Genomic DNA, 24,472 nt, shown 5'->3' with positions numbered 1-24,472 from the left:
GAAGTCCATATAGATCACATCTAAATGCTCTGCCCTCATCTATCGTCTTTGTTACTTCTTCAAAAAACTCAATCAAGCTTGTGAGACATGATTTCCCATGCACAAAGTCATGTTGACTATCCCTAATCAGTCCTTGCCTATTAGCGCGATGTTAACTCATCTCTTTCTTATGATTAACATGCTTGCCTGATCCTCCTTACGTGCAGTATTATAATGTGAGCCATACTTGTAATATGGATTGCCCCACAGAAGCTCCTGGCAAAAAGAAATTCACAACCATTCAGATCAAGAAGAAGGTGATAAATAAGGCCATAACCACAAATCAGAAGCTGAACTCTGATATCCACCCAGACTAAACTAGAATATCTTTACTGAAATTTTGGAAGAGCTACCCAAATAAAGATGCCCTGATACCAAATAACCATGTTGACGGCACTGGGTAGAAATGGGTGCAGAATATAATCAAGGTTAATGGAATGCTGGCCTTGATACCTCGAAGATTGGTGTATAAGGATACAGAAGTTATGCTGCAGTGCTACAAAACCATTGTTAGAGTCCACTTATAGTACTGTGAGCAGTTCTGGACATCATATGTCAGGAAGGATATATTGTCCTTGGAAGGTGTACAACGTAGGTTTACAAGAATGATACCTGGACTTTGAGTGTTACATTATGAAGAGATAATATATAAACTAGGCCTGTTTTCCCTAAAATTTAGCAAGTTAAAAGTGATCTGATCAAAGTCTTCAAGGTATTGACAGGAAAAGACAGGTTAGATAAGGAAAAATTATTTCCACTAGTTCAGGAATCTGGAACTAGGGTGCCTAAAGATTAAGGCCAGACCATCAAGAGATGTTGGGTGGCATTTCAACACACAAGGGTGGTAGATGTTTGGAACTCTCTTCCATAAAATGGTAGTTGATACTAGATCAATTAATTTTAAATTGGAGATAGATGAAGTTTTGATCAATAATGGTATTAAAGGATCATGGACCAAAGACAGGTAGAGAGAGTTCGGTCACTATCAGCCATGATCTCATTGAATGGCCTTCCCCGGTTCCTATTTCCTTTGAAAATCAACAACGAAGTTAAATTAGAAGAATAGATGCACAAAGAAAAATACATTACCAATATGTTCTCTGTCACTGCAGATGATTTTGCAGATTGAGCTGCTGTGAAGAAGAACTGCAGGTGATGTCAATAAACCATAATAAAGATTGAATGTACAACACCTTCCAATCATTAGCAAGGAAGCATTGTGTCTAAATGTATCGAGAGCATTTTGATGAGATGACTACCTGCTTTGAAGACTGAGTATCGGTCATAAATGCAGAGAAGAAAGCAGTGATTCATCCCATGTAAAGTTACAATAGGATTAAATGTAAATTTGGAAAGAGAGCTCCCATAAATGGAAATCAGGAAAGTAATTTCTGTAGTTTTAGAGGCTACATATTGTTTAAATCCCTTCATTATGAGAGAAAAGCCAAATGGATAGCGATAAATTTGTCTGGATCCCAAAGATGAGATGATGATGATGATGCTTCTTTATTACTCACTTCAATTCTAAAACAGATTGAAGTGAAAGCTGCAAGTCACAGGAAGCCTTTCACATGGGTAAGGTAGTAGCTATGCAGTATCATTATTTATAAGCTTTCCAGCTCCCAGTTTAACTGAGTAATGACTCCCCACTATGCTCTCACCTTGTTAACCCTGCAGTGTTCCGTGCAGTTCAGGAACATTGGTTGTTAAAGTGATACTTCAGGGTTGAATTCAATTAATTAATTATTTAATTACTGAAATGATTGACCCATAATCTCTTCAAAGGGTTTCCTGGGCGTGTTGGTAGTGTGGCCGAGCGGTCTAAGGCGCTGGATTAAGGCTCCCGTCTCGATGGAGGCGTGGGTTCGAATCCCACTGCTGCCACTTCTGCTGAACAGCTCCAACGGCGCAGCTGGTTTAAATGCTGTTTCAATCCCTGCTGCATTTCTGTTTAAAACAGAAGAAAAGTGGGTTTGCTTCCCGGGGAATTGACTGCGGTGTGGGAAAGTGCCGAATTTGGCCACTTGAGTGTTTCCTTCCCTTCTGGAGAAAAAAAAATCAAAGGGTTTCCTACTCCCCTTTGGAACATGTCCTGGTAAGGGAATTGGATAAGATCCCATCAGGTTTCCAGCATGTCAAGATTTTCCAGGAACCAAAATATAACTATATATTCTTCCATCGCTATAGTTTTATCTGATCTGCATTTGCTATTTATTATTGTGATAAAATAGGGTTCCATAATTTTATTACTTCTATTCTGCATTTACTTATTGTAGGGTAATATTCAAACATTTATAGAAAAGTAACAAGAAAGAATAACATAAAACTGGAAAATTTGTTCTTAAATACTTTAAATATCAAAGTTAATGACATGGAAACATATACATTGTGAAGTACTTACTGCAGCATTTAGAGAATTACAACTTGAAGTAGTTTCAAGAAGCTAAGCAAAGAACACTTCTGAGATTTTATTTTTCTGATTTACTTTTTTCTGTTTTTAAATGAAGATAACTAGCGATTATACAAAGCATTACAGAGCAAATCAAGTAAATGTAAAGGTATACTTTTCTTTTGAAACAAAGGAATTTCTTTTTAAGGAAGTAATGCATAGACAAGAACTTCATAAGTTTTCTGTTAGAATATTACTTTGAACAAATGTCTACCATCGTCGTTGGAGTGATTCAAATAAAGAGTTCTGGGTACTACTGTTGGTCTCTGTGTTTTGGATGAGGAGAGTTTCTTTTTCTTTACCATTGTTCAAGGAAGACATTTTCTTTGATTTACGTTTTTTTTACACAAAAACAATAAAGAGTTCTGGGAAGAATGGGACATGGTGGGAGAGAATACCACATGGAGAGGACAAGGAGGCTGGGGTAAGTGTGATAGTTTGTAGAATAGAAGAATAAAAGATTAGTTTACTTTTTAGAAGGATGATGATGACAGATGTAAGCGAGAGAGAACCCAAGTAGAGACAACTATTAAGAAGTAGCTAACAGGAGCTAAGGGACAAAATCACAAATTGCTGGAAAAGCTCAGCAGCTTTCTCTGTTCTGATGCTAACATCTGCTGAGCTTTTCCAACAATTTATGATTTTTAAAATATTGAAATGTAATTGAACTTTTTTGATAAAACATTTTCAATTGCTATCTGCAAAGAATTATTTAGAATTTCACTTTAGGCATCAACTCTAGGGTTCTCACATTGTCAATCATCGCTCCTTGCTGTTGTGGTCCTGTCAATCATAAAAAAAAACTACAAAGGAAAAAGAAATGGCAAGATTGCACAAAACTCCCTTCCTAGCTAAAAACCAAAGAACTGCAGATGCATATCAGAAATTGCTGAAAAGCTCAGCAGCTTTCTCTGTACTGATGCTAACATCTGCTGAGCTTTTCTAACAATTTCTGATTTTGTTTCTGACTACCAGCATCTGCAATTCTTTGATTTTTAGCTAGGAAGGGAGTTTTGTGTAATCCTGTCGTTGTTTCTTTGCCTTTGTAGTTTATTTTATGATTGACAAGACCACAAAAGCAAGGAGTGATGATTGACAATGGAGAACCCTCAAGATGATGCCTAAAGTGAAACTCTAAATAATTCTTTGCAGATTGTCATTGAAAATGTTTTATCAAAAAAGTTCAATTACATTTTGATATTTTCAATAAAAAGAAATTGGCCTGGCTTCTGCATTCAGTATATAATAAAGCAACAAGAATCAATCACCGGGTTTGTTCCTGTCTGTGCCAGGTTAGCTTTCCTGGTTTCTTTGTGTTTGGACTATGTTAAAGAAAAAATACTCAGGGTTTCTGCCTCTAATTTCTGACTAGTGAATTGGTGAAAAAAACCTCATCCTGTTTTGCTTTAGTCTCTGTAGGGCTTTATTTGCCTCCTGTCACTGTCATGTAAGGTATTTATAACTGGGATACCTTTTGATGCCTGTGGTGGTGCTGGGGTAACATTACGCATTGATTAACCCAAGGTTCATGGCAATCTAAGTGTTAGAAGGAAAATTGATTTAAATCTTATTCTGATTTTTACATTACCCTGTTCATTCGTGACCATTAGCTTACTAACTGCTATCAAGCACTCACTTGAATGTGCATCCTTTACATATCATACCATACATGCCAGAAACAATAGGAAGTGATATAATGTATCATATTAAATAAAATTCTTGCTTAAGGTGGATTTAAGAAACAGTCTTAAGTCATAAACCTGGCACATTTTGATGAGGTGTAAGGTACCTTTGTCAGGTAATACAGGTAAGGAAAATGCAGGCTAAAAAATTTGCAGTTTTTGGTGCAAGTCTTGGTGGAGATTACTCTGCATGAGCTTCTTCCACCTTAGGGCTGTAAACAATGGTTTTGGATTAATTGTATTCTTCCATTCTCTTTAAATGAATCAACATATGCCCTGCATAAGCAAGAACTAGCACAAGTATAAGAGAAATTACTAGGCCCATCAAGACAGCTGGTGTGAAGAATGAGGCACAGTCTCTTGCTGAAGCAAAGTGTCCCACTTTAATATTAAAGCCTTGAATCTGCAGAGATATCAAAGAAGAAAAAATATTATCTTTCTAAGCTAATACACTCACCATAAAACTTTGATCAGGTTTAAGCTACAATAATCATTAGTGACAATTACAGCTATAAGTATAAAATAGAAGTATAAAGTTAAAACTATATGCTCAGCTTGGTGTTTAGCATAATATTATAATAACATTACAGGAGACCCAAATTCATTTATATACATGTGATTCAGATATACCTATACACATGCATGTTCCTTCGGCATCAAGGTAAAACTGTTGGGGAAAAAAAAATTGAAACAAATGTCCTTATTTGTGTTTCTATACAAGTTGTTCACTACTTTAGGAACACGCGTCTTCCCATGTAATTCAAGAACATCCCCCTGGGTTGAGTAAAATGGCAGCACCAAAACTACTATAAAAGTGAGGATTGCTGACCAAGTAGAATACTAACACAAATGGATGGGAAAAAAAGCAGAATGTTGCTATGTTTTAAAACATATTAAGAATTATTGTAATATTTTGACCTTTTAATTCTAGATATTTTCAGGAGTTTGGTGTTAATATTGACAAATCTTACGTGCCCTATAATCCAGAAAGCAATCATTCTTATGCTACATGTAAGTAATGACTCTTGTGATAATTTTCTTATCTTTAAAGGCTGACCAAATATTTTTGTGAATTGCCCTCAGCTACCCATGCATGCCTCCTGCCATGCGGATCAACTGCCACCATCAGTAGCTGTTCCTCAAGACATCTCAGTACCATAATTTCTCCATTTTCTTCTCCTGTTGACCCAGATTTTGGACACATTACCTAATATCTCCTTTGCTCAACATCCATTTTTATGCCTTTGTGAAGACCTTGGCGCATTTACAATGACATGTAAATGCAAGTTGTTGAATATTCACTCTATTGGATGAAGATTAAGGCTCTAAACCAAACAGTTTACTTCATTAAATAAGCAACAGTTTAGCTATCAAACAGTGCAGATATTCCACCTTCAATACATTTAACATAATCAAGTCGCTACACACTTTTTTCTGTGTATGGACTATAAGGTAGAAACTCACTTCACACTTGTGAAAACTCCTGCACTTCTGAACAGATCCAGCCCTCCGGTATATGAAATTACAATTTATATAAAACTTCTAATTTATGGAAAAGAAAAGTCCCCAGTGCTACAGAAGCAAAATCAACTTCCAAGCCTTTCCTGGCTGGAAAGGTAAAGGTTGATTGTTGCAAAAAGCACTTGAAGTCCAATATAATCCTGACCACAAGCCACTTGTTGGAACTCAGAATGTCCCTGTAGCCTAGATAAAGTTATCAGAACAAAGTGACTACTCCACAATGGATGAATGCCATGCCTCTAGGAATTCCCTGGCTGTTCTCTGTTTGGCTTGTCCTATAATAGTAGTGTTGTCCCAGTCGAACTCATGTTGCATGACAAGCAGCAAGGGAAGCCAGGGAATTCCTAGAGGCATGGCACTCATCTACGGATTCAATCAATAAGCACATCGACCTGGACCCAATATACCGACCACTGCAACGGACAGCTAGAACTGACAACCGGAAGCGGCAGAGACAAACCACTATAAATGCCAGAGGAAAGATCACAGAAGTGCTTCACAGGAGGTTCCCAAGCACTGAGGATGTCACCTAGACAGGGGACGCAACGTCTGCAACACAAATTCCCAGCTCGGCGAACAGAACCAGAACAATGAGCACCCGAGCTACAAACCTTCTCACAAACTTTGAGCATAGTTCAGGGATTCGGTGAAGAGGTGCTTTTTACTTTTTTTTTTACTCGTAGTTTGTAAGATTTTCTTTTGAAACAGGATAAATTGAAGTCGAGGATCAGAGGACCAGCACAAAAGTTGCTGCTCTCTTGACCTGACCTACCTGACCATCTTCCTTCCCACCTATCCACTCCACCCTCCACATCTACCTATTACAATACCTAGGCAAAAGAGAGGACTGCAGATACTGGAAATGAGAGTCTAGATTAGAGTGGTGCTGGAAAAACACAGCAGGCCAGGCAGCATCCGAGGAGCAGGAAAATCGACGTTTCGGGTAAAAGTCCTTTATCAGGAATGAAGGCAGGCAGCCTCCAGGGTGGAGAGATAAATGGGAGGGGGTGGGGCTGGGCAATCACCTCCAACCTGCATCCACGTATCGCCACCCTACCTACCTTCCAACTGTCTCTCAGCCTCCCTCCCCCTCCACATTCCTGATGAAGGGCCAATGCCCAAAATGTCAACGCTCCTGTTCCTCGGATGCTGCCTGACCTGCTGTGCTTTTCCCAGTGTTTCGACGATAGCCACTAATTTGTTGTAGGTTACTTTAGAATTTAAGGTAAATAGGGGAATTATTTACAGGCTACTAACTAAAAGACCAATACAATTAAAAAACAACAAAATTAACAACTAAGTAAAATAGAGATGCTATAATGTTGGTAACCAAATGATGTGAGAGCTAGTAGATTCTACTGTGATTCATAGTGACCACATCAGTAGCAAATTTTGGTTGCCTGAGAAACTCTGGCTCAGAGTTGATGAGCTGGAGTCTAGTTTTAAACACTGTGACACACCAAGGAGGAGGCAATCACACCCCTTAAGTACCACAAATTTGGTGAGTGGTCAGGCACAGAAAGGTGTGACTACGAGCGAGGCAGACAGAGGAATCTAGGAGGATTGAAACTTACAGAAACAGAGAGTCCTGGTTAGAGTGGACCTATAAAAGATGTTACCACTAATAGGAGAGACTAGAACCTGTGTGTACAGCCTCAAAATGAAGGGATGACCTTTTAGAATTGAGGTGAGGAATTTCTTCAGTCAGAGGGTGGTTAATTTTTGAACTCTGCTGCAGAGGAATTTGGAGGACAAGTTATTGAATGTATTAAGGCAGAAATGGATGGGTTCTCGACTGGTAAGGGGATGAAGGTTAAAGGGGAGAAGGCAGGGGAAATACAGTTGAGAAACATACCAGCCATTATTGAATGGAAGAGTAGTAACAATGGGCAGAATGGGCCTAATTCATCTCTATGTCTTATGACTTTAGATACTTTTGAAAAACTCATTCTAACACCAAGATTAAAATTTGCTTTCAATGTATGAAGAAACAATCTTTGACAAAAGTAAGGAATCAATTGATTGAGATGTTTTCAGCCATTTGAACAATTAATAATTCTTTGAGAAGTAAACTTTTAACTCTTAACATATTGTGTCCAACCATAAAAACTCATTCAAACACTTCATATTGATAAATATATACTTTTGTCACATAATGTTGGGATGTAGTTAAGTAGGTTCTAGTAAACCATATTACAACATTTTTTTTGTTTAATGCAGAAAAATAATGCAAAAAAAGGGGCTTCACATAAGTTTAATTTAAAAAAAAGGAAGATGGTTGGAGGAAATAACTAAAAGTTTGATCAAAGAGATAGACATTTTGTAAAGGAAGACAGGAACCTAGACAGGCAAATTACATTTGGAGAGAGTTTCAGAAGAATCATACTTGGATGAAAAACAGCCTGTGATGAACTGAGGGTGGAGTAGTAATGGACCAGAGGCCATCCCATATCTGCTATGGCTATGGGGGGGGGGCTTTTCTCCCCATTCCATTTTCTTTATCCTTCCTTCACAATGTAATTTACAAATGAGCATATATTTTATGCTAATATCTCCTCCAATGTCACTGAAATAATAGCAGTGCTCCTTTAGAATAACTATTTACATCTACACTTGAACTTTAGGATAAATAAATCTCACCATTTGACATAAGGAAAGAAACATATTAAGGCAGGATGGAGAGATTAGATAGTTGACCAAAAGCTTGGTAAAATCCATGATTTTTGAATTGGAGATTTTTGAAAGATATTTGGAATAGTATGACAGGCATTTTAAAATTGATCCATGAAAGAATGGATATGCATAATAGGGCAGAGTTAGAAGAATGGCAGTGTTGGGAAAAGATTTTAAGGATTGGATGGGACAAGGCAATTGAATAATTTATCTATGTCAATGGAATTCCAAGTGAATGTGTTATCTGGCAAGGACCATATTGTATGTTAACTAGGAGGAGACTTAAGAGAAAATGAGGTTTCATCATGAAAGGACATTTAGAGGTTTAGTCAGGGTGAACGTTTTGGGAGGATGGGAAAGCAAGCAAAAAGTGCATGATACTAGAAACATCTAGAGATACTGGATGAAACAGAAGGTTGGTGATGGAGGTCTTCCTCCACAGGGGAGAGCCTGTACCTTAAGTGCCTAACAGGGCTGGCTAATATTAGAATGTTCTTTGCAATTTAGAATCCCAGGGTTAGAAATCCTGTCCTGAAAGCTGGTGACCAATCAGAGGCTGAAATCTCCTCCAGGAGTGATTGCAATGTCAAATTATAACACATCCAGCAGAAGCCTCGCATCAATGAGGGACCCAGACCACGGGTTAGCAAAAGTTTACATTGAAACTGAAATTATACATTGAAAAGTACTGTAATTGTTTGTTAAGCCTCTCATCTGTTAGAATGGCAAAACTTTTTTTAAAATTTACATTCTCAGGTTTTTCATTTACATATGAAAGAAGTGAAACTATCATGGTCATTCTAACAGATGAGAGACTTAAACAAGTCAAGCTATTTTTCAATGTATAATTTCAGTTACATCACACTGTAAACTTTTGCTATAAATTCTGTGTCTTATAATTGTGTTCTCCACAACGACCTGATGAAGGGGCAGCGCTCTGAAAGCTAGTGCTTCCAATTAAACCTGTTGGACTATAACCTGGTGTTGTGTGATGAAGACAGTGAATTGGGCTTTAGCAGTGGAAGCATTGAGATATGGGCTGGCAAACTTTTCTTCTGCTAATAAAGACTTTTTTTTTCTTTGTTTGAGGAAAGAAATGACGCTTTTATCGCAGCAACATATAAAGCTGCCATGCTTCTGACTTTATATTGGTGCATATTGTCAGCATCAGAAACGTAAGATCAATGAACTATTAGCTGTTGCTCTAGCCCTTGCTGATTTTTCATTATTTTTATGCTTTCATCTATTTTGGTTTGGAGCTGTCTTTTTTGAACTGAGAAACAGCTTGTGTTAAAAGGAAAGCAGACCAAATAAGCTTTTGTTTATTCATGAGGCCAGGCCTGAGCTTTTTTTTAAATTGCAAGCTGGTTGCAGAACAAGAGTTTCTGCAGATGCTTCATCACTGGGAAAAGCATTATATTTAAACAGATGTAGAAGTTGGCTATTAATGAAGTCAGTACCTGGGAGTTGGTTCCAATAAGTGATGGCAAGTTAGCTCACTGGTTAGCACTGCTGCCCCACAAGCCAGGGATCTGGATTCCATCCTCAGCGGACTGTCTGTGTGGAGTTTACATGTTCTGGTTGTAAGTTTGCTTGCTGAGCTGGTAGATTTGTTCTTGGACACTTTGTTACCATTCTAGGTAACATTATCAGTGAGCCTCTGATGAAGCACTGGTGTTCAGTCTCGCTGACTATTTATGTGTCTTGGTCTGTTGTGGTAGGTGATAGCACTTGCAGTTCTTTTTGAGAGGGTGGCAAATGGGGTTCAAGTCGATATGTTTGTTAATGGAGTTCTAGTTTGAATGCCGGGGCTCTAGGATTTCCAGTGCAGGTCTTTGTTTAGCCTGTCCCAGAATGGATGTATTGTCCCAGCCGAACTGGTGTCCCTCTTCGTCTGTGTGTATGGATATTAGTGGTAATTGGTCATGTCTTTTGGTTGCTAGTTGGTGCTCATGTATCCTGGTGACTAGTTTTCTGCCCGTCTGACCTATGTCATGTTGCCGTCCTTGCAAGGTATTTTGTATATGACGTTCGTTCTGCTGCTTGTTGGCACGGGCTCCTTTAAATTCATCAGGAGCTGTTTCAGTGTGGTGATAGGTTTGTGGGCTACCACAATGCCTAGGGGGTGGAGTAGCCTGGTCGTCATTTCAGAGATATCTTTAATGTATGGCATGGTGGCTACAGTTTCTGGACGTGCTGCATCTTCTTGTTTAGGTCTGTTGTGTAGGAATTGGTGGACTGCACTTAATTGGGTACCTGTTGTTCCTGAATACGATGTGTAAGTGTTTTTCCTCAGCTTCTCATACTTCGTGGGTGCTGCAGTGTGTTGTGGCTCGTTTAAATAATGTCCTGATGCAGCTCCATTTGTAGGTGTTGGGATGATTGCTCCTATAGTTGAGTATCTGGTCAGTGTGTGTGGCTTTCCTGTAGATGCTGATCTGCAACTTTCCATTGGCTTTTCATTCTATTGTAACGTCTAGGAAGGGGAGTCTGCTGTTGTTCTCTTCCTTTTTTGTGAGCTTCCTACCAGTAAGGATGTTGTTTGTGGGTTTCTTCTAATTTGTTGCGTTTCATGATGACAAAGGTGTCATCCACATAGCAGACTCAAACCTTGGGCTGGATCGTGGGAAGGGCTGTTCGTTCTTACTTCTTTATAACTGCTTCTGTTAAAAGTCCTGATATTGGTGACCCCATAGGCATCCCATTGAATTGTTTGTAGATCTTGTCGTTGAAGGTGAAGTGGGTTGTGAGGCACAGGTCTACTAGTTTGAGGATGCTGACCTTGCTGATGGAGTTGGTGCTGTCAGGTGTTTGTGTCCTTGGTTCATCTAGCAGTGAGGCCAGTGTTTCTTTGGCCAGGGTGATGTTTATTGATGTGAATAGGACTGTCATGTTGAAGGAAACCATGACCTCATCGTCCTCCACCTTGGTGTCTTTGATGATATTAAGGAATTCCTGGGTGGAATGGATGGAGTGGCTTGAGTCTTCTACTGGGTGTTTCATTTTGCGTTGTAGTTCCTTTGCTAGTCTGTATGTCGCTGTATCGGGAAGTGAAATTATGGGTCTGAGGGGGCACCTTGTTTATGTACCATTGGTAATCGATAGAAACTGGGTGTGTTGGATCCTTCTGGTTTCATTCTTTGGAAGTCTGTCTTGTCAATTTCGGCCCATAGGCACCATGGTAGCCCACAAACCTACCACTACACTGAAACAGCTCCCGATGACTTTAAAGAACCCATACCAACAACCAGCAGAATGAACATCATAAACAAAATACCCTGCAAGGACTGCAACAAACATTACATTGGACAGACAGGTAGAAAACTAGCCACCAGGATCATGAGCACCAATTAGTCACCAAACGACATGACCAACTATCACTAATGTCCATACACACAGACGAAGGGGGACACCAGTTCAACTAGGACAATACATCCATCCTGGGACAGGCTAAACAAAGAACACACACTTGAATTCCTAGAAGACTGGCATTCAAACCAGAACTCCATTAACAAACATTTATCAACCTCTGAGAAAAAGCACTGGAAGTGATATCACCCACCACAACAGACCAAGACATATAAATAGTAAGAGGGACAGAACACCAGTGCTTCATCAGAGGCTCATTGATAATGTTACCTAGCGTAGTGATGAAATGTCTGAGAACAAATCTACCAGTTCAGCGAGCCAACTTACAATCTGATCCAAAACCTGAACTACAAATCTTTTCTAAAATCGTTTATATGTTCTTCCTGTGTCTACATGGGTTTCCACTGGGTGCTCTGGTTTTCTCCCACAATCCAAAGATGAACAGATTAGGTGAATTGGTCATGCTAAGTTGCCTGTGATGTCCAGGGAAGTGTAGGTTAGGTGGATTAGCCATGGGAGATGCTGGAGTACGGGGATAGTGCTGGACTGGGTGGGATAATCTTTGGAGTATCAGTGTGGATGTGATGGGCTGAATGGCCTGCTTCCACATTGTAGGGATTCTACGATTCTAAGTCTGGAGAAGACCTTATGCTCAAGCAGATGTTGAATGGTAACTGGGACCTGATGGAAGAGATGGTCAGTCTGACCGGTAGTGATCAGAGTTTGAATTAGATTTTGGACTGTGTTTTCTGTCAAAAGAAAGGAATTAGTCGACGATGGTCCAGCATGAAGATTTGAAAGCTCCCTACTGAATCTCACATTAGCAGCTCTTGGAATCTCAAGAAAAAAAAGTGGTGAGAAATATTATGGCCTTTATTTAAGTGAACTGTAAAAGGTGACCGTGATCAATATCTTCAGAAAATCAACCAAGAAACCATCATCTGTGCTTTTGGAACAATGCATTAAGAAAACCATTTAAGTAATCTGGCCAGTTTCATTATGCTTTTTTATTTATCTTTAGGTGCACTTTTTGCCTGTCCTTTATGTGAATGGACTGGAAAGTGTTTTTTTGGGCTTATAACATAGGCCAATTAGATAACTTTGTTGTTTAATTTTGCTATACTAAGGTTATGGTATTGTTAGTAAATTGCTAACTCGTTTGTTTAAACTACAAACCACTGTCAAAAATTCACGGTGGTTCAGTGGTTACTACTGCTGCCTCACAGCGCTAGAGACCCGGGTTCGATTCCCGCCTCGGGCAACTGTCTGTGTGGAGTTTGCATATTCTCCCAGTGTCTGCGTGAGTTTCCTCCGGGTGCTCCGGTTTCCTCCCACAGTCCAAAGATGTGAAGGTTAGGTGAATTGGCCAGGCTAAATTGCCCGTAGTGTTAGGTGGATTCGTCAGTGGTATATGTAGAGAATAGGTGTGGGTGGGTTGCTCTTCGGAGGGTCGGTGTGGACTTGTTGGGCCGAAGAGCCTGTTTCCACACTGAAGGGAATCTAATCTAATCTAATCTAAAAACTTGCGAAATCTGATTGATTAGTCAAAAGGTTTGAGCAGCACAGTGGCTCAGTGGTTAGCACTGCTGCCTCACAGTGCCAGGATCCAGGATCTCAGATGACTGTCTGTGTGGAGTTTGCACATTCTCCCCATGTCTGCATGGGTTTCCTCCAGGTGCTCTAGTTTCGTCCCACAATCCAAACGTGTGCAGGTTGGTGAATTGGCCACACTAAATTGCCCATAGTGTTCAGGAATGTGTAGGTTAGGTGCATTAGTCAGGGGTAAGACCATAAGAGTGGAAGTAGGGCCATTCAGCCCATTGAGTCCACTCCGCCATTCAATCATGGCTGATGGGCATTTCAACGCTGCTTACCCGCACTCTCCCTGTGGCCCTTAATTCCTTGCAAGATCAAGAATTTATCAGTCTCTATCTTGAAGATATTTAACATCCCAGCCTCCACTGTGCTCCACAGGCCCACCACTCTCTGGCTGAAGAAATATCTCCTCACTTCCATTCTAAATTGACCCCCTCTAATTCTAAGGCTGTGCCCGCAGGTCCTAGTATCTCCACCTAACGGAAACAAATTCCCAGCATCCACCCTTTCTAAGTTATGTATTATCTTGTAAGTTTCTATTAGTTCTCCCCTCAACCTTCTAAACTCTAATGAATACAATTCAGGATCCTCAGCTGTTCATCATATGTTAGACCTTCCATGCCAGGGATCATCTGTGTGAATCTCTGCTGGATATGCTCTAGTGCCAGTATGTCCTTCCTGAGGTGTGGGCCCCATAATTGGACACAGTATTCTAAATGGGGACTAACCAGAGCTTTATAAAGTCTCCGTAGCACATCACTGCTTTTACATTCCAAACCTCTCAAGATAGGTAAATATACGGTAGCGGAATGGGTCTGGGTGCGTTACTGTTTGGAGGGTTGGTGTGGACTTGTTGGGCCGAAGAGCCTGTTACTACACTGTAGGGATTCTATAAAAAAGTCTGGTTAGGAACCTTTGAGATCAATTCTGAGGGACTTTGAAGGTTTTAATTTTACTTTTCTATAAATATCCAGAACTGCCATTACACAAAACTGAGCAATTTTCCACCACAAAAACCATTGTAACTTTTTTTAAACGCTAACCGCCACCAGTAAGGTTTTAATGTTGTTGTGTTGCAAATTCAGTGGTTGGAAAGCTGATTTTGTTCAGCTGTCCTTCTCAGTGTGGCAACACTATATGAAGTCCAACATTGCCCAATGGTGAAAAAGTGCTACAACTGATCAAAATATAACATGCATTTCCATTGAATGACCCAAATTAGCAGATTTCCTATTGGAATTATCACAAATACTTTATAAACATATTTTACTTTATTGAAATAAACTATACCTGAAACTCCACAAAGGTAATATGCCACAATCTTGTTCTGTCTTCTTGGAATCTGGACACGAGTAGTGCTTCATGTTTCTGCAGACTACTGATGTATTGACAGTGGTATGAATTTGTAACTGGAGCATAGATTTCAGATGCATTGAATATTGCTTGTAATGAATTGTTGTGGAAGATCTGCACAAAATCCAGGCTAAACCACTTCTGAACAGAAGTTGTATGATAATTATATGACATTTCAAACCTATAATTAGACAGTAGAAGCACTGAAGTCCTTGTCCACAAAATATTTCAAATGTTAAAACTTGTATTACCATTGTGTACCACAGTGTTAGCCAAAAAAGGTATGTTTAATCAATCTGCCCAGGGATGTTATGACACACCTCTAGAGCAAAAGGGACTGAAACATAGTGTCCTAACTCTGATAATAGGAACATTACCCACTGTGCCACAAGACCCCAAGGGTTGAACAGATATATACTCTATAATTAAAATGTTCAGAGATGTTATTTCACATTGCTGAAGCAGATGGGACTTGAACACAGCCCTCCTGTCTCAGACTTAGAGACCCTACCACTGTGGTTCGAGAGCCCCTCGTGATTGGGAAATAAGTTCTGTTGATTTGTGAATAACACCTGTCTTGTTTTGGTACAAGTTGTCATATCATAATTAGATAACTAAAGCATTCAGTTGATGTTGATAGATAAATGTCCCTAACAATAGCTGTGGGATAGCCAGATATACCATTAACTTACTTAGGTTATTTTACTCTGTTTTGTTTGGTGACCATAGTGTAGATTGTGCAGGTACATGTTTTGACAGGTATCTATATGGAAAGATTAAAATTACGTTGTGGCATTCCTCCCACCCTTGTAACAGTGGTTCAACAAATGCTACAACTGGGAGCCTTAAAGATTAGGAATACTCTTGGATTGATCCTTGGATTGTGCTGACTTTGGTGATCCTAGAGTGCTCATAGAAATGCTGCAACCAGCTCAACATTCCTGACTTATGAAAATGAAAAGTGTTCATATCTCTCTCAAGCAATTTTAACTGCTTTACATCACCAAAGGATAACACTGAGTTGAGCAATGTTCATTCTGCATGAGTTACTGCCACCATTTACCATCAGGTATACTTATATCTGATGACTACTTATTCTGAAGTATTACAGGATGATTAACATTTGTGGAGCTCAGCAAAGTATTGTGTTTAAAAGAAGAAAGAGGAGAAAATTGTTGTGAATGAAAGGGGTTATGATGTAGTTATTACAAGTATACCAAGGATGAATTAAAGCTTATTATGATGTTTTAGCCTGTTATTAATGGGATTAAATGTACAGGGTGTTTTGCTATTTGGCTTCAGATATTCTAATGCGTCAGTGATTTTGAAGCTGAAATATGCTTCTTACACTCTGACAGTCTACCACTGTGCATACCGATCCATGAACACATAAACCCACCAAGGAAACACTGGAAGTATTTTCTCTTGTATTCTGTCAGAAAGACATCTAGACCCAAGAATCAAATATGGGGTAAAAACAATGACTGCAGATGCTGAAAACCAAAATACTGGATTAGTTGTGCTGGAAGAGCACAGCAGTTCAGGCAGCATCCAACGAGCAGCAAAATCGCTGCTCGTTGGATGCTGCCTGAACTGCTGTGCTCTTCCAGCACCACTAATCCAAGAATCAAATATGTCCACTGTCCTGCATTCAAACTAAAAGGTTGACTAACATTATTAATAAACATAGATATGAATCATGAAATGTCTATGCTGGTTCTCTTCATTGAAACATCAAAAATTATTTTCCCAAAAGTCAATAGTCTGTAGTTAAAAGAAATTGAAAACATTTACCATTTACTTTTCAAGTTCTGACCATTTAATCAATTTACCATCCTAACCACAAAGATTTAACTAAGATATTCTTGAGATGGAATCAGGATTAAGGGTAATTTAAAGAGCATTATTATAGTACGTTCATCTAAACTGATTGCTTATTCTTTGGGTCCCACACAATTGCATCTTTCCCTTACTCCTTCTAAAATATATTTGTGCCTGTAATGTATCTTTATATGTCAAAAGGTTTATAATCCAAATCTGTCATTTGAAACAAGTAAAATGATAGAGAGCAATATACTAGACTATGTAACAGATTGTAAATCAGCATAAGCTTGACTGAGCTCAGAGTGAATGTTCAGTGTACAGTGCTAAGCAACTAAGTAATAATCCTTACCTAATGACAAGTTGCTTTAGATTTCCAACATCACCATAGTTCAAGGAAAGCCTGAATGTAACAAAGTAAAACTGTAAACAGAAAGAATTGGTCCTGTATTTCATAACAAAATGAAGATTTACAGATAGAAAGATTAAATTCAGACAATATAGTGTTAATCATTATGCAGGTTGTAAATCATTTTTAAAATGCATTTAAATGCATTTCAAAGTAAGGAATGAGACCAATGGACAATGCAACATTTTTCACAATTTACATTTGTTATCATAATCAAATGATCTGATTTTAGGTTCTTTTCTGTCTCCTCCAAACGTTTTTCACATCTCTTGCACTCAATTTTCTATATTACTCCTTGGAATGCATCAGTTTCTAATGTTATATCTTCCCAAAACATCACATTGTTTTAGTTTACTGTCTCTTATAATGTTCTCATCAAGACAGCAATTCTGAGTAAAGTCATTCAATTTCCTCCATAGATCACTCAAAATATACGATCACCAGCTTCATCATATTTCTATTTACTTGTGTCAAATTCATGGAAATTTTCCTTGTTTTTCTGACTGCTTTTTAGCAATTACTAGCATGTGAAATAAAAGATTACATGTTGCTCCAAAATTCCTGCAATATCAAAACAAATACTTAGCTAGGATTCATTTATTCTTTTCCCATTTCAAATCAAAATAATATCTTGCTCAACTTTAATGTAATATATTGCAAAATAAAATCAGAAACATCAGCACAAATTCAAATACCAAAGACTAGGTCCATGACATGAAGACATGCAATTCTATCTGCTAAAATATGAAGACTATTTACACCAGAATTGATCAATGCACTACAGAATATACATGTCATTGGAATTGATGACTGCTTAAATACAGATACCATTTCAAGATCAAAACACAATTGAACCTTACAAGCAAAAAAACAAATAACATGGTTTAATTTAGAATTACTTTTCCATTCCTCCCATCTATCTTTCTCTGAATCACATCTAAGATCTCACTATCTGTAATTAAAACTTGACTCTCAACTATAGTATCCTTTGTGTTGTGGATTTGTGCCTACTGAGAAATGAATTAAAACTCTAAACTCATTTTAGTCAACTAAATTAAAATATTTCATTTCCATCATCTGTATGATTCTCAGCTATCATACTTAAATAATGTTCATAGCACTTCTTACTCCCCTCAAAATAATAAATGAGTTAAATATCACTATGTTCATTTGTTTCTAACCTACTTACAATAATGTTCTTTTAAAATATTCTAATTCTAATGTAAAATGTCCAAATGAAAAGTGCAATGTATCTATGACTTACATAGCTTTATCTGCAGTACATGTTGAATCCCTGGTATTAATTTTGGGAGCACTGCTCCCAAAAGTTCTGTTTGTCAAATCTATCTCGGGCTGGTCTCCAATTCGAAGTGTTACCTTCTTAGCTATGAAGAGAATGCAGGGCATTTCACCATCTGTAACATTTATGGGAGGATACTGGTTCCAGCTTGGGATCTGGAGAAGATGTCTACCTGTATTCATTACTTCATTGAAAGCATGTCTAACAATCTATGAAAAAAAGATATCAGAAATGAATTCCTATTTATGAATGTTGAGATAACTATTCAATGAAACTTGTTCATTGTTTCAACTTAAGAACTCAAAGACTAAAGAATGATCTGCTGATGCAATGAAAACAGGATAAGTATAACATATATGGTTGGAAACTGAAAGAAGAAACAATGTTTGCGAAATATTTTATCTGACAACTCCATCAAAGTAAATATTATTTGAAGTTTGGCAGAATAGATATTAAATTCACAACTCCTTTTTTCAAAAGGTAACCAATCTACCAATAGTGATAGACATTGTGTACACTTTCATAGAAATTGCAACAGATTTTAATAAGTCTATATTTATCATCTATATGAGCATGTTCCAATACATCCTTCCTTTCCTAAATCTTTTTACACGCTTTCGTTCTACAATTTATCTCACTTGTTCTTCAATATCAACTGCTTCTGATCAATCACGAATTGTGCTAGCAAAATCCACAGCCTCCCTCAAAACTTGATGCATTAAGTGGTCTTTATCTATATTTGATTGTATAGTTGTGTCCCTTCATTCTGGACCGATTCCACAAGTGGGAGCTGTCTTGGGTAGCACTGAACTTCAATTGAAAAGGTGGAAGTTGCATGACAGTACTATTGCTCCTGTGGAGGATAATATAACTCAGAGATTTTAGTTTGAATGATCTGTTTTGTCTCATATAGAATCTATATCAGAACAGAACACCAGAACCCATCTTCAGTCATTCTGTCCATAACTCATTCCTTGTTTTCAACCTTTAAACTACATTTAAAAAAAATTACTAATGATTTCCTCAATTTTGTACATCTTAGAGTTCTCCAATACTACCCACAAAGGGCTTCTAAAATTCAATGTACTGTATACCTTTTATGATGGCTTCATATTAAGAATTATTGTGGACTTAAGTTTGAAATGTTGGACATACCTGGATTCTTTTTTTCAAAAAGTATTCAATAAAAGAACATTGGAACTATTTCTTAAGGCATTTCTTGGAAGTCACAATGTCACATCTCTCTGAGTTGTGTGCTCCACTATTCATGGAATCATCATAAAGATTAAGGGTTTAATCAAAATTCCCCAATGTACCTGTCTTTTAAGACCTAGGTTAAGACAGAGCACGGACCCAGCTTTCTGGACTCAACAGGAGTTACCATTTATTACAGATACATAAATTTTAGCTACAGTAGACAACTAGGAAATGTTGACATATAACTCTATTGGTTAAACTTCTTGCCTTTATAAAATTCCACCTAAATATTATAGGTGGAGGGAAGAATTGTTACGGCGGTTCAATGGTCTTTGTCCACAAGGGTTTTTGGGAGGATCTATTTGCCTTGTCAGCAATTGCTGTTCATTAATTTCACCTTCGCCAGATAAAGGCTGCTCTCTTACAGTCAAAGAATCATAGTGATGTACAGCATGGAAACAAACTCTTCGGTCGAACTCGTCCATGCCGATTAGATATCCCAACCCAATCTAGTCCCACCTGCCAGCACCCGGCCCATATCCCTCCAAACCCTTCCTATTTATATATCTATCCAAATGCCTTTTAAATGTTGCAATTGTACCAGCCTCCACCACTTCTTCGGGCAACTCATTCCATACACGTACCACCCTCTGTGTGAAACAGTTTCCCCTTACGTCTCTTTTACATCTTTCCCCTCTCACCCTAAACCCATGCCCTCTAGTTCTGGACTCCCCGACCCGAGGGAAAAGACTTTGTCTATTTATCCTATCCATGCCCCTCATAATTTTGTAAACCTCTATAAGGTCACACCTCAGCCTCCGACGCTCCAGGGAAAAAAGCCCCAGCCTGTTCAGCCTCTCCCTATAGCCCAAATCCTCCAATCCTGGCAACATCCTTGTACATGTAAATCTTTTCTGAACCCTTTCAAATTTCATTACATCTTTGCGGTAGGAAGGAGACCAGAATTGCACACAATATTCCAACAGTGGCCTAACCAATGTCCTGTACAGCCGCAACATCACCTCCCAACTCCTGTACTCAATACTCTGACCAATAAAGGAAAGCATACCAAACGTCTTCTTCAGTACCCTATCTACTTGTGACTCCACTTTCAAGGAACTATGAACCTGCACTCCAAGGTCTCTTTGTTCAGCAACACTCCCTCGGACCTTATCATCAAGTGGCTAAGTCCTGGTAAGACGTGCTTTCCCAATATGCAGCACCTCGCATTATCTGAATTAAACTCCATCTGCCACTTCTCAGCCCACTGGCCCATCTGGTCAAGATCTTGTTGTAATCTGAGGTAACCCTCTTCACTGTCCACTACACCTCCAATTTTGGTATCATCAGCAAACTTAAGAGGGAAATCAGGAGGGCAAAAAGGGGACATGAGATAACTTTGGCAAATAGAATTAAGGAAAATCCAAAGGATTTTACAAATACATTAAGGACAAAAGGGTAACTAGGAGAGAATATGGCCCCTCAAAGATCAACAAGACAGCCTTTGTGTGGAGCCACAGAAAATGGGGGAGATACTAAACTAGTATTTTGCATCAGTATTTACTGTGGAAAAGGATATGGAAGATATAGAATGTAGGGAAATAAATGGTGACACCTTGCAAAATGTCCCTATTACAGAGGAGGCTGGGGCTGTTTCCCCTGGAGCATCGGAGGCTGAGGGGTAACCTTATAGAGGTTTACAAAATTATGAGGGGCATGGATAGGATAAATAGACAAAGTCTGTTCCCTGGGATTGGGGAGTCCAGAAGGATATGGAAGATATAGACTGTAGGGAAATAGATGGTGACATCTTGCAAAATGTCCAGAATACAGAGGAGGAAGTGCTGGATGTCTTGAAAAGGGTAAAGGTGGATAAATCCCTAGGACCAGATCAGGTGTACCCGAGAACCTCTGTGGGAAGCTAGAGAAGTGATTGCTGGGCCTCTTGCTGAGATATTTGTATCAATGATAGTCACAGGTAAGGTGCCGGAAGACTGGAGGTTGGCTAACATGGTGCCACTGTTTAAGAAGGGTGGTAAAGACAAGCCAGGTTGCTGGAGGTGGGACTAGATTGGGTTGCGATATCTGATCGGCGTGGACAGGTTGGACCGAAGGGTCTGTTTCCATGCTGTACATCTCTATGACTCTATAAGTATACTCCTACTGCATTTATACTCTAACGATTCACTCGATCTATCCTGTCTATACCTTTCATATGCTTCCTTCTTTTTCTTAACCAAACCCTCAATTTCTTTAGTCATCCAGCATTCCCTATACCTACCAGCCTTTCCTTTCACCCGAACAGGAATATATTTTCTCTGGATTCTTACTATCTCACTTCTGAAGACTTCTCATTTTCCAACCGTCCCTTTACCTGCAAACATGCGCCCCCAGTCAGCATTTGAAAGTTCTCGCCGAATACCATCAAAATTGGCCTTCCTCCAATTTAGAACTTCAACTTTTAGGTCTGATCTATCCTTTTCCATCAGTATTTTAAATCTAATAGAATTATGGTCACTGGCCCCAAAGTGCTCCCCCACTGACACCTCAGTCACCTGCACTGCCTTGTTTCCTAAGAGTAGGCCAAGTTTTGCACCTTCACTAGTAGGTACATCCACATACTAAATCAGAAAACTTTCTTGTATGCACTTAACACATCGAGGGTTGGTGTGGGCTTGTTGGGCCAAAGGGCCTTTTTCCATACTGTAGGGAATCTAATCTAATCTAAAAACCCTTAACACTATGACAGTCCCAGTCTATGTTTGGAAAGTTAAAATCCCCTCCATAACCACCTTATTATTCTTACAGATAGCTGAGATGTCCTTACAAGTTTGTTTCTCAATTTCCCTCTGACTATTAGGGGGTCTATAATACAATCCCAAAAAGGTGATCATCCCTTTCTTATTAGTTCCACCCAAATAACATCCCTGGATGTAGTTCCAGGAATATCCTCCCTCAGCATAGCTGTAATGCTATCCCTTATCAAAAACGCCACTCCCCCTCCTCTCTTGCCTCCCTTGCTATCCTTCCTCTGTAGCATTTGCATCCTAGAACATTAAGCTGCCAGTCTTGCCCATCCCTGAGCCATGTTTCTGTAATTGCTATGATATCCCAGTCCCATGTTCCTAACCATGCCCTGAGTTAATCTGCCTTCCCTGTTAGGCCCCTTGCAGTGAAATAAATGCAATGTAATTTATTAGTCCTACCTTGTTCCTGCCTGCCCTGACTGTTTGACTCGATTCTGTTCTCAACTGTACCAGTCTCAGATTGATCTCTTTCATCACTGTCTCCCTGGGTCACCCCCACCTTACTCGTTTAAATCCTCCCGAGCAGCTCGAGCAAATCTCCCTGCCAGTATATTAGTCCCCTTCCAATTTAGGTGCAATCCGTCCTTCTTGTACAGGTCACTTCTACTCCAAAAAAGATTCCAATGATCCAAAAATGTGAATCCTTCTCCCATACACCAGCTCCTCAGCCATGCATTCATCTGCTCTATCCTCCAATTCCTACCCTCACTAGCTCGTAGCACCGGGAGTAATCCAGATATTACTACTCTCGAGGACTTCCTTTTTAAATTCCTGCCTAACTCTCTGTAATCTCCCTTCAGAATCTTAACCTTTTCCCTTCCTCTGTCGTTGGTTCCAATGTGGACAATGACCTCTTGCTGGCCACTAGGAGATGTGAAGAAAAGGTCAAAAAATCTTACTTAATTCCTTTCTCCTGATTGAGCACCAACTGCTTTCATCTTAACAGTTTGTCAAAATTGCATGCCTAAGTTGTAAATTTAGCAGCATTTTGGGTATGAACAAGTACTACAATTATCCATTGGCACAGCAAAATGTTTAGTAACCACATAATTTATGAGCAACCAATTGGATAATAAAAATGAGTTTGCAGTGGTTTTATATCTCATACCTGTGAACTCCTGCCAGCTGTGAAAATAGCTGTGTAGGTAATATTGTTTGCTTTTAAGGCACTGGTGACCAACTTAATGACATCTGTTTAAAAATAAATAAAATACTGTTGAACAGATTCTGAGTTCTTTTTGCTCTTTCTAACATAATATTGACCATAATATCACAACAAAGTTTATTTCATAATTAAATCTGCAATTATATCCCACTTTCCCTTGTGATACAATGTGGGAAAAAAAGACAATTAAAGATTAGCTGATTGCTTTCATATTTATTGTACACTGGCATAATGTAACTTCTGCACTAACTCCTCCTTTGCTGCAAAATGCAAAGGGAGCTAAAGCATACCCACATTAAAAGTAATTGACCACAGGGCTGCTGTCTCACTAGAGAGAGATGACTGGCAGTGGTTAAGCCTGAGAGTCAGCACACCTCAGCTGAGGGGAGAGGCTGAGAAGGAGAGTAGGTAAAAACAATGACTGCAGATGCTGGAAACCAGATTCTGGACTAGAGTGGTGCTAAAAAAGCACAGCAGTTCAGGCAGCACCCGAGGAGCGGAGAAAAAAAAAAATCGACGTTTCGGGCAAAAGTCCCTCAGCAGGGAAGGAGAGTCCTTTGTGGTAACCTCAGTTGGTGCAGGAATTGAGCCTCTGCCTATCACTCTGAACTGCAAACCAGCTGTCCAGATAATTGAGCTAATCAAACTTGTTTAGTTAGTTCAGCCAATATTGGTTGTCATATAAACCAGTGTTTAAAAATCAAATGTTTATAATTTTTATTTGATTTTATTGCATCTAATTCCAAATTATATATGTGTGAAAAAGTCACTTATGAAGTTGGTTGCCACATTTGCACGTATAAAGGATTTCTCTCCTGGTAATGCAACAGTTTTATCCAATGAAGAACTCAGTTTTATAAACTGGAAATATTACAAATTCAAGTAATAACTTTCCACTATTACCCAGCCTAAGAGACTAGTCTAGTTATGCTTAACGCAATGACACCAAAGAACAATCATCACCAATGAAACCGAACCTCACTCAGGATTAATTGGTTAGATTTTGTTTACTTTTATTGAAACAAGTCTACCTGAAAATCTAAGCCCACTAACTCCAGCTGGAAAGATCTCATTAATTTTTAATTTATGTC

The 24,472-nt window shown here is 38.9% G+C and overlaps 1 protein-coding gene and 1 non-coding gene across 3 annotated transcripts in view; one reads left to right on the top strand and one right to left on the bottom strand.

Moving 5' to 3' along the window:
- Nucleotides 1-1,841: 1,841 nt before the first annotated feature.
- trnal-aag (transfer RNA leucine (anticodon AAG)) lies at nucleotides 1,842-1,923 on the top strand. Its single transcript has one exon. It is a non-coding gene; the product is annotated as a tRNA-Leu (tRNA).
- A 1,573-nt stretch (nucleotides 1,924-3,496) lies between these two features.
- The window catches only part of atp6ap1la (ATPase H+ transporting accessory protein 1 like a), a 39,913-nt gene continuing 18,937 nt past the window's right edge, over nucleotides 3,497-24,472 (bottom strand). The window contains exons 6-10 of one of the 2 annotated variants that reach the window (XM_072582346.1): nucleotides 23,325-23,407; nucleotides 18,177-18,421; nucleotides 16,856-16,906; nucleotides 14,620-14,823; nucleotides 3,497-4,573 (exon numbers count right to left, since the gene is read on the bottom strand). In XM_072582346.1, the coding sequence (XP_072438447.1) occupies nucleotides 4,495-4,573; nucleotides 14,620-14,823; nucleotides 16,856-16,906; nucleotides 18,177-18,421; nucleotides 23,325-23,407 (662 nt within the window). In that variant the 3' untranslated portion in view covers nucleotides 3,497-4,494. Of the gene's footprint in view, nucleotides 4,574-14,619; nucleotides 14,864-16,855; nucleotides 16,907-18,176; nucleotides 18,422-23,324; nucleotides 23,408-24,472 lie in introns of both variants that reach the window. The other variant, XM_072582345.1, reaches the window with a different exon arrangement.

This window comes from Chiloscyllium punctatum, chromosome 12, assembly GCF_047496795.1.
Source record: "Chiloscyllium punctatum isolate Juve2018m chromosome 12, sChiPun1.3, whole genome shotgun sequence".
Lineage (NCBI taxonomy): Eukaryota > Metazoa > Chordata > Chondrichthyes > Orectolobiformes > Hemiscylliidae > Chiloscyllium > Chiloscyllium punctatum.
Note: the sequence above shows the minus strand (reverse complement) of the source record. Positions and strands in the feature narration are given on the sequence as shown.